Here is a 10753-nt window from a genome sequence, read left to right as displayed (position 1 = left end):
GGGACATTGAGAGGGTGGTGGACAAGGGTGGGGGAGGTGGGTGGGAGAGGGCAGTGGACAGAAGATGGGAGGGGGTAGTTGTTGGATCTGATTCTGCAGGTGGAAGAATGTTCTAGAAATAGAGAGGAGGCTTTCCCTATCTCCTGGTCTTTCTCTGAGTGGCCAGACCAGCCCAGGGCTCAGAGACTCCCATGGGATCCATGCTGGTGGGTGAGGTGGGGACCCCTGACCTCAGACAAGGGCCCGGAGAGAGGAACAGTGAGCCCTCAGGGAAGCTGTATGAGGCGGTGGGGCTTGGCAGTCAGTGGCCAGGCGCAGGGAACGGCCGGCCTTGGGGAACAGCTGTGGGTGGCTGCACATGGCCTCGCTGTTCCTCTGAAGTCCCCACTAGTCCTGCCAGCAGCCCCCCGCGTGCTGAGTGTGTGTGAACACCTCCTTCGCGCCAGTCAGAGGCTGCCCAGTGTCCTTCCAGGAATCTTGGCATGCCCTCCAGGCAGGGGAGACCCTACTTGGGGTGGGACAGTGGCCCTCCCGGGGCCCTGCCAAGAAATGCAAGACAAGGGCCCCTGAGGTCAGGAAACAGTCTTTATTCAAGTGAAAGGAGATGGGTCATGTGACAATGCCAAGGCGAGGTGTCAGAGCCTGTTCTCCTTTATCTACCTGACCTACGTGACCTGTCCAGGGCAGTCTCGGCCTGTGGGCACTGGTGCCCCTAGGGACAGCAGGTCCAAGGTATTTCATATCCGCGGTAGCCTGGGGCTCCTGGGGCTGGGTGTGCAGCTCTCCTGTGGGTGGACCCGTGGATGCTGTGGGCCCTGTGGACATGCAGTCCACACGCAAGACGACCTCCGACCAGCAGGAAGTAGAGTGGAGCGCAATGTAACCTCAGGGCTGAACTCCCCCAGGAGAGTGGGTCCCAGGACTGGGTGCCCGAGGGGAGAGCTCGTTGAAAGGAGGTGCCTCCCCCGGGGTCCTGCTCCATCCAGCCACTGGAGACCCATCTGTGTGGGGGGGGGTTGGTCAGCACCGGAGCTCAGAGAGGTGGTGGACAAAGCCCCACGTGGTCCACTGAACCACCAGGCTCAGCCACCACGAGGGGTGGAGGGCCTGCAGGGCTCTGGTCTCAGACACAGTTGTCAGGGACGCACTTGGCCTCCTCTTCGAGCTCGGGGCAGGGTGCCCCGTGGTTGGCAGGCTGCACGCGGATGTAGCGAGTCCTGCTCTTGGCTCCCAGCTTCCCGCATGGACCTGCACACAGCCCCCAGGATGACCACAGGGAGACCTCGCAGTCCAGCGGTGTTTCTGCAACTGGACCGAACACAAGAGAGGCCTGTGAGCAGGTGTGTCTCTTGTACAAGACCAGCCCCACGTGGGCATCACAAGGATCAGGGATTTATCAGCATGCCTTAGAGCCCGCTGCAAGACCGCCAAACACACCGCCTGCAACCCCCCACTGAGACACCTCCAGGGACTCCCCCTCATGGGGGACTCCGGGATGCCAGCTCTGGCAGTGGGGGCCAGGAGGCCAGGGGAGGGGCCTGCTCTGATGCAGCTGGGCTGGCAGGGGGCTCTGTGTTTCAGACCCCCACACCTGCTCACGGCTGGACCCCCACTGTCCCTTCTGCCAGGGGGCAGGGGAGAGGAACAGAGAGGGATCCATTCAGTGGTGTCCTGACCATCAGCTGTGATACAGGTCACACGCGGGGACGCCACTGACGGGGGCCTGCTTTACCACTCACTCCTGGGCAAATGTACAAGAGTTCACTGGTCAGCCAAAACCCACATCTCCCCAAATCCCCATTGTGCTGCACTAAGGGCTCCGAACACCCAGGGGCCCCAGCTTCCTAAGGGGAGGGTTAAACCTCAGAGCCCTTGGCATCCGATGCTGAACCCGGGGAACCCTAGAGCCCACAGCGTCCTATGCCCAACACCCAGGCCCCTGTCTTTCTTCACACAGCCTCTGGCTTGTTTGACTCAGCCCCTTGCACACCCTAACACCACCTGCCCCGCCACCTCTCCCTCCCCCACGGCCCCCATTAGCCATGAGGGCACATTACACCCAGGAGCCGGCTTGGGAGGGAGCACCTTTCCCAGCTCTGCCATAGCTGGATGGGGGACTCCCCTGGGGGAATCACTGGAGTGGGTAGACACGGAGGGGTGTGGTCCCTGGACCACTGGCCCCCATGGGGAGCAGGTTACCAGTGTGGCCTTGGGAAGCAGAGTGTGTGGAGGTGTCACTGACTCCTCAAAGAGGTCCCTTTGGGACAGTTTCTGGCCCTGAGTGTCCTTTCCTGTTTCAATGTGGTGGCCACTCGCCATTAAGGACTATTGCGCAGGTGGGACAGAAGGACCTCACTCACGGGGGTCAGTATTGACAGCTGCCCTGTCACGGGTCCCTGTGTGGCCTGCAAATTTGAGAGGTGCTTCTCCCCACTGCAGCCCGCGGGCCATCAGGGCCTCCCTGGTGCCCAGGATGGCCGTGCTGCGGCCAGAGCTTGCAGGGGTCCTGGCGGCGGGGCGCCAACGCGCTCACCTGAGACGCTGTCCACGATCTCATTGCTCCCGCCAGCGCCCACAGGGCCTGGGGCGGGTGGGACGAAGGCCCTGGGGTTATGCCGGAGTCGCACCAAGGTCACTCTGGCGATGGGGGGCAGGGACTTCAGCCGGGGGTAGTAGAAGGAGTTTGCAGGGTGGCTGGGAGAGGAGGAGGTTATCTGCGGAGAGAGCATCCTTATCCGCGGCTGCCAGGCGACACCCGGCGGCCTACGTGAGCACGCATGGGGCGGGGCCGCGGGGCGTGGTCTGCAGGTGGGGCCGCGGGGAGGGGTCTCGGGGCGGGGTCTCCTGGTGGGGCCGCAGGGTCCGCCCCGGCAGTCCGGTGCGCAGCCTAGGCCCTCCGCCCTGAAGAGCTGCCGCGTGCAGACCTGCGTCTTGAGGTCCGGGACAAGGCGGCGCACTAACCTGAGAGCCACCTGTTCGCGGGGACCTCTGGTCCCTCCCCTCCATCATCCCCTACCCTCCGTCTCCCCTTACCTCCGTCACCGTGTCCTGCGGGATGGTCGCGAAGTTGGGGGAGGAGAAGGTAAAGCCGCTGTCGGTCCCTGCGTCGTACGGGTAAAGGTCCACAGCAACCTGCTCCCTCCAGCGGTCCCCGTCGCATAGGTCCAGACTGTCCACGCCCACAAACCAGTCCGGGCTGGGAACGATGCGGACCACGAAGGACACCTGGGGGGAGGGCGGGCGCTTAGCCAGGCAGCCGCGGCCCCCCTCCTTCCCCCACCGCCGCCCGGCTCACCAGCGAGTGTCGCGAGTGGGCCTCCAGCTCCGCGGACGTCTGTCCGGTGCCGCTGGGCACGGCGGGCGCCGAGAACACCTCGTGCACGCTCTGCAGCTTCTCTCCGGCCGCCTCCATCTCCCGCATCAGGGCCCAGGCCTCGCCCCGCTCCGCAAAGTCCCTGAGCCCGTCGCTGACGTACTGGTTCTTCCTCCACAAGCTGTAGTCGGAGCTGTGCGCTGCCCCTGCGCGCGAGGGGGCGTGTGAGCCGCCGGCCGAGGGGCGCATGTTCCCGGGGCAGGGCCCAAGCCCGGAAGGACGCGCGCAGCAGATTTCTGGCACTGCGTGAAGCGGGATGAGCGCGCCCACCCTGCCCACGGGGAAGTGCGGTGCAGCGCTGGGGTGGGGCGAGGGTCACCGCGGGTTGGGCGGGACCGGGCAGCACCGCTGCACTTACCCAGCAGGGAGGACCACTGTGCAGGGGGCCGGAACAGGGGGTACTGCTTGGGGAATGCTGTCTGGCTCCACTTGCCCGTGAAGGTGATGCTGTACTTGGCCAGGGGCCGGGCTGTGCAGACAGACTCTCCCCCCAGCGGCTGGCTGGCCACAGAGCCAAGTGTGGTCAGGAGGACAGCCCAGAGGGCCCTGCCCCAGGTGGTGGCGTGACTTGGGGCTCCCATGACCTAGGAGCAGAGGGAGAGCTCCACCAGCTGGCACCGCAGGTCCCTGGGGAGGGGGCAGAGGCAAGGACCTCCTGGAGTGCAGGGTTCCCCACCTATGCCTTCTCACCCCCAGATCATCCAGATCAGGCTGGGGGGGGGGGGACCCCGCCCCATCCCTGAAAGCCTAGCCGGGTCAGGTTACACTTGGATCCCAAGCCCAGCAGATTCGAAGTCCTGGCTCGGTCTCAGCCATGCAGGGGAGAGGGGGGATGGAGGGGAAGGGGGGTGATGCTGGGGGCAGCATCCCTGAGTCGGGGGGAATCTGGAGGGTGCACTTCAGGCGCGCGGTGCCCGGGATGACCCCAGCAAACGCAGGCTTCCCGGTGCTGCGGGCTGCTGGGCCCAGGAAAGTGCCAGGAGGCCCATCGCCTCCAGATGGGGACAGGGGCGCATCCCCCTCACACACCTACTCACCCAGCAGGAGTGGCGGGAGGGCTGGCGGCTGGTCTGTGGCAGCGAATGATCCCTGCGGGAGTCCAGAGCCCAGAGCTCTAATTTACACCCAGGACAGCCCCCAGCCAGCCACGGCGCGAGAGCCGAAGCTCAGACGGGGAGAGGGAGAGAAGGGGCTCCTTCAGTGCCGTCCGCCCTCGCTCTGATGCCGAGCAGATGCTTCTCCGGAGCTGAGGTCACTCTCCTCCCTCGGGCGCCTGCCACTTGCCGCACCCCTTTCTTTGTCTTTCCCTCCCGCCTCCCCGCCCTCCGCTCCTCTCCGGGCCGCTCCCCTTTCCCAACAAACCCGGCTTAGTGTCTCCCGGGAGGTGCTGCCACAGTCGTGGCTGGGAGGCTTGGGAGGCGAGCTGGGCTGGGGAGTGCCAGCATATTACACCCTCCAGGCAGGGTGGGACCGAGGGGCCACATTCCTGGCCTGACGTCAGTCCCTGTGTTGGAGATGAGCTGGAGAAGTGGGGGCTCCCAGTTCAGGCATCCCTTAGCCTGGGGTGCTGGGTTTGGGCACACACAGCCCGTCAGCGTCCACACGGCTGCCGTCCACATGGCTGGCCAGGGCATCCTGAGGCTGTCCCTCCAGAGGGGAGCCAGAACCACCTGGGTAGAGTTGTCCCAGCCACGAAAGGCTCTCTGGGGCAGGGAGGTGGCTCAGGGTCCCCACCCCACTTCCCTCAGTGGGGTAGAGCTCCATGGACGCCTGGCAGGGGGACATGACCAAAGCTGGTCACCGCTCATGGTCATTAAAATATTTCTAGAACCCTAATCGTGGGGTCTGGGAACAGAAGGGAAGCTCTCATCAGAACTGCTCAGGGAGCTTTTAAGCTCAAACAGAAAGCATTCTGATTTTTGAAACTGTTAACATTCCAGATGGGGTGGGGGGGGGCAGTGGTGACTGAGGGACAGAGAAAAAAGAATCAGCGGGAATAGAACACAAACAAAAACAAATGACCAGTGACCTGAGCTGTATTTCAAATACACACACAGCCGCAGAGAGCAGCCCAAGTAGCCAAACAGATTGCATGCAGGTCCTCAGGCTAAACACAGATCCTCACACGGGGTTTTCAAACTTTTTGGTCTTAGGACCCCCGACACTCTTAGAAATCACTGAGAACCCCAAAGAGCTTTCGTGTGTGTGGTTAGAGCCATCAATACTTCCCATATTTGAAATCGTAACAGAAATGTTCAGAATACATATTAACTCGCTTACCAATGAAAATACATTCACATAAATAGCATAATGTTTCATGAAAAACAACTAACGTTTTTCAAAGAGTGGCCTGGTTCTATGTTTGCGCAGCTTTCTCTGTGCCCGGCTTTGTGGGCAGACAGATGGGCCTCCACATGTGACCCTCCGCAGGCAGGAGATGCGGAGTGGAGCCCAGCCTGGGCAGACAGGCCTTGCAGCCTCTGGAGAAGTTCCAAATGCCTGGAGAGAATGTGAGGGAAGGCAAGCCTGCCCATGCACCTGTGTCTTGTTCTCGAGAAGCAGGGGCCTTTCTCTGGGAGAGAAAGCAGGAGATGGGCCCAGGGCCATGTTGCAGCTGGCTCTCCCGCCATGGTTTGCTCATGCACTGTCCAGGGGTGGCCCTGGCCTCAGGCTTGCCCCATCTTATCTTATGGGGGACTCTGATCCCAGCACCCCCACATCCATGTGGAAAGCCTCTGCAACTCAAGGACCCTGGCATGGATGTGGGATGTGCTGCCAGAGGACCCTGGCCTGAAGCCCACAGGCAGGGGCCCTCCTTCCTTGCTTAGGCTCCCGCGGGAGGGGCTCCACTTTTGTTATGGTGCTGCCCCCCCCAAGGACCTGCCTGAGGGAATTCTTGGGATACAATGGGACCTAGGAAGGAGAACTGAAGGCCAAGGTAGCTGACCTGTGGCTCCTTGGCCTCCATTGGGCCTCAGGTGGGGACCTGGCCAGCAGGGAGTCAGTTCAGCTGCTGACCTAGAGCTGCCAGGTCCTGCCTCCTTTTGAGAATCACAGAATCCCCTGAGGGAGCTTTGGGAGCACTTGTCCACAGAGACCCCACTACAAAGGTCCCTCCAGACTTAGGCAGCGCCTCCCCACCGCTCCCCCCTCCCCAGCTCCCGCCCCCCCCCCAAGGGAAAGCCATCCAGTCATTAACCCTGAGGAATTCACCTCCTGGGTCTCAGTGCTGGGGGCCCAGAAGTGAGCCTGACCACAAAGCCCTACTCCCCTGGGTGTGGGGGAGGGGCTGCAGACCACATACATTCTGTCAATTGGGTTCTGTTAATCCGGCGGGTGCTGCTGCATTAATTGCTTGACTCTAATTCTAGGGTCCCTTCCTGGAAGTCACTTTTTGATCAGTCACTCAGCTGGTTTCAGGCAGTGGGACTCAGGACGGTGGCTGCCGTTCAGGCCTCCACACCCCCACCCTCCCTGTCTGCACCCCTATCCTGTCTGAACCTCACCCTCCCTGTCTGCATCCCTACCTCCTTGTCTGTACCCACTGTGCTCTCTGTAGACCCCCCAATTCTCCAGTGGCAGAGCTGTCCTGTCCGCCCCTCCATTCCACATGGCAGCAGTGGGCACACCTTATCCCTGCCCCCCACTCAGGTGTCTGTTGTAGCTCAAACTAGTCTAGAGTAAGGATGAGCAATTGATGGGCCAGCCTCTGGGCTGAGGTTGGGCAGCTGTGACGTCCTTTCCACTTAGTGTGAGGGGTGGGGTTGGTGGGTTCTCACTGGCGCTTGAGGGCTGTGTGGGATTTCTAGAAGTCTGTGTTTGTGGGCTGCTGAGAATAGGCCTGGCAGGCAGGGGAGTGCTGGGTAAGCTCTGTGTCCTCATCCGCACCCCCTGGGCTGTGTCACTGCGCCCGGGTCCCAGAGCCCAGGCTGCCCCGTGGGGTGCGGGGGGCCCTTGAGGTCTGGTATAACAAGGGTCCTTTCAGAGCCCTCTCCAGGTGTGGCACAGGCCTGCCTGGTACCCCACCCGGGGACAGGCTGTCTCAAGCACTGGTGTCTGGCTCCCCAGGGGGATCCTGCCAGTTAGACAGGCACACATTTGTCTGCTCATTTGCCCTCTCACCAGACTTTTACCAAGGGCCTCGGTCTTGCCAGACACCACAGTCTCTGCACACATAACTTTCCCAATGGCCACTTCGGTTCTGAAGGCCTGAATAGTCCAGCAACAGGCCGGCTGTCCAGGGGGTCTCCCCAGCTTGTTGTCGCAGCACCCCCTCCATGTGCACAGACACATCCCGCCTGTTCCACCCCAGGGCCTTTGCCCTGGCAGCTCCTTGGAGGTCCCCATGTGAAAGTCTCAGGGAGTGCCATCTGGCCCTGTCTTGTCATGGCTTTGTTTCCAATCAGGGCTCCCACAGGGCGAGTCTGACTAATGTAAGCAAGGGTGTGGCTTCCAGAGCCTTTAAGAAGGCTGACCTTCCAAGAATGACTTCCAGGACTGTGTGCAGGGTGGCCGCCTGGCCCCACCTGCCCAGTCCCCTGCCTCCCTTGCACCCTTGACCTCTCTGCTCTGGAGCCAGGTTTCTCGGAGCCCTTCTGGTATGTGAAGCCCAACTGGGTCTGGGAATCCTGGATCCTGGGTTTAGCTTTGCCACCTCTGCAGTCCAGGAAGGCACTAGAAGGGCCGGGTGCTAGCAAGCTGAACCCCACACAGCACACACCTGCCCTCCTCTCTTGCCGAGCTATGGGCGCCTTGCCCAATGGGCTTCCCCTGCAGGCAGATCCCTGTGACCGTGCCTGACTTGCAGGGGCCCCGTGAGCCCAAAACTGTCCCAAGCATCCCTGTCTGCCCCTGACAGACCTTGCAGCCTCTGGATAGCCCCACATATCTGGGAGAGACTGGCAACACTGCCAGGCCCACTTCGTTGAGGAGGTGGGGCTGTGGAAGCTGAGCTGCAGGCCTAGGAGGGGACCAGCTTCCATCTGGCTGTAGATACAGGCAGGGTCTGCCTCCCATGGACATGGTCCTCCGCTCTCAGCGGTAGCCATGGTACCTTCATCCAAATGAAGATGGCAAGACCTCAGCAGACACGGCAGAGTGAGGACCTCTGGAAATGCTTTCCTTTGTGAAAGCAGTGAGAACACGGGTAAGAGTGGCTGCACGGAACTTTTCAGCACCTGGAGACGAACCCGGCTGCAACAGGCTTTGGAGAGTTCCTTATTTTGGGGTGTAATCTAGAAAATTGGCTGAATCTTGGTGAGAACAGCAAGCCTTAAGGTGTTTGTCTTGTTTGCTATCATCCTGACTGTTTTTTCATGCACAGCTCAGTGGTATTAAACACGTTCCCACTGCTGAAGGCCATCACCACCATCCAACTCAGGACTCGCTCATCTTGTGACTCTGAACCTCTGTGCCATTCAGTAGTGACTCCCGTTTCTGTTCCTCCCGGTCCTCCCTGGCACCCCGTCAGTCTCTGTGATTTTGGCTCCTCTAAGTACCTCATACAAGTGGCATCCTACAGGACTTGTCCTTCTGTGGCCAGCTGGTCTTACTGGGCACAGCGTCCTCAAGGCTAACCAGGTAGCAACAGGCGGCAGATTGTCCTCCTCTCTGAGGCTGAGTATACGATGTGTACACACATATGGGTGCCCATTCATCCATCAGTGAGCACTCAGGTGCTTCCCTGTCTTAGCCGCTGTGAGTCATGCTACAGTGAACAGGGGTGTGCACACATCCCTCGGAGACCCTGCTCCCAGTTCCTTTCGATGTAGATACCTGGATGTGGAGTGGCTGCGGGGATGGTGGTTCCACATCTAAAATCCTGAGGACCCTCCACACTGTTTTCCATGGCGGCTGCACCATTTCTCATTCCCACCAATGGCGCACAGCTTTCTATTGTCCCCATGTCTTCACCAAGCTACAAGGTGTTTTCACTTGGTCTGTCCCCCACTCTTCAGCTGTCTAATAGCCTAAAAATGAACAGCCTGTCAGCCCCTGGATGGAGCCAAAGCAGCATTCCTAGAAAAGGGTCCCAGTTTCTGTCTCGTGGTTTCCTGGAAGACCCCATTAGCAGAACTGTCAGCATTTGACTTGGTCCAGAGATGACCCCGCAGATAAGACTTTCCCCCAAGGGTGATGGTTGGAAATGGTCAGACAATTAATGAACTTTGCTGTGGCCTGAGGTGTGGATAACAGTGGGGACAAACAAGAGACTCACCAGAAAGCTGAGAAGGAAAGTCTGAGAGATGGGACGTCCACAGAGAGCCATGGAAAACACCAGCGTATTCCCCGGGGGTCTAGAAGGCCACACAAATTCCTAGGGCAACACGTGTTCAGGTAAGACCCGAGCTTCCCTCCCACTAGCCCAGAGGCTCTGGACCAGCAGGAAGGGGTGCATGCAGGCCATGGTTCAGCACTCACAGTTTGGCCCGCCACAGGGCCATGATGTGACAGCAAGGTCCTGGGCATCTCAGGAGGTCTTTGTCCAGTTGTTACCTGTCCACTAAGCTAATGAAGCGGAGCTTCAGTGGCCACATGTGGCAAAAATACAGATCTTGAAGAATTAATTCAGAGAAGTCACTCAACAGGCAACAAATGCGACAAAGCGAGAGATGCTGGTAGGATCTGACTTCTGGGATTGGCGCTTTATATTATTTTAAATCTTCAGCTTTCACCAAATACTACGTCACACGTGAAGACACGAGCGTGTGGCCATGCCAGCAGAAGGCAGGGAACAGCCAATAGGAAGAATGTCTGTGGTGTCCTGGGGGCTGCACTTGCCACAGACTTCGACATGGGAAGCGTGTCCAGAGAATTAAATTATGAGATGATGTTTCACCAAACAGAGAATATTGGGAATGAATAGAAATGATAGACCAAATGGAAATTCTGGAGCTGAGAGGGGCGTGAACAGAACTAAGAAATTTGCTGGAGCTAGTCCACAGCGTGGGAGCAGCACAGAATCAGCTAGAAGGAGATAGAAAGACGGGGGCTGCCCAGCTTGAGGAACAGAGCAGTGAAGGAAACAGAATAGCGGCCCCAAGACCCGTTAGGCACGGTCCCACATGCCACCTGTGGTCACAGAAATCCCAGGAGAGGAGGGAGCTAATGGGGCAGAAACACTGTTTGGAGCCACAGTGGCCAGATGTCCCCAAGTAGAGGAAAAACACTCCCATGTGCACCCAAGGAGCGCCTCGGCTCCCAAGGAGGAAAATGCCAGGAGGTCCACACCCAGATGCCTCCCAAGCAAACCCTGTGAGACACAGAGAGACCAGCTCCCCACGTGCGAGGGATCTGCAGGTGGGTTCAGAGCTGACTTCTTTGGAAGCAGAAGCCACGGAGACAAGAGGCAGCGGGACAGGTGTTCAAGGTGCGGACAGA

The 10753-nt window shown here is 59.8% G+C and overlaps 1 protein-coding gene across 2 annotated transcripts; it reads right to left on the bottom strand.

Annotated features, from left to right (window-relative positions):
- Positions 1 to 567: 567 nt before the first annotated feature.
- Positions 568 to 4782, bottom strand: SPON2 (spondin 2). Of its 2 annotated transcripts, none has more exons than XM_082728545.1 (6): positions 4411 to 4782; positions 3732 to 3957; positions 3296 to 3519; positions 3034 to 3225; positions 2534 to 2714; positions 568 to 1308 (listed from the first exon to the last, which is right to left on the bottom strand). In XM_082728545.1, the coding sequence occupies exons 2-6, from the start codon at positions 3952 to 3954 to the stop codon at positions 1124 to 1126; spliced, it is 1005 nt and encodes a 334-aa protein (XP_082584671.1). In that variant the 5' UTR covers positions 3955 to 3957; positions 4411 to 4782; the 3' UTR covers positions 568 to 1123. The 2 variants fall into 2 exon arrangements, with proteins under 2 accessions (XP_082584671.1, XP_082584672.1); XM_082728546.1 differs by having other exon boundaries at positions 4403 to 4640.
- Between the last annotated feature and the right edge of the window lie 5971 nt (positions 4783 to 10753).

The sequence above is a fragment of the Mustela nivalis genome (assembly GCF_964662115.1).
Source record: "Mustela nivalis genome assembly, chromosome: 4".
NCBI classification, from domain to species: domain Eukaryota; kingdom Metazoa; phylum Chordata; class Mammalia; order Carnivora; family Mustelidae; genus Mustela; species Mustela nivalis.
This window is presented reverse-complemented; position numbering and strand designations above follow the sequence as displayed.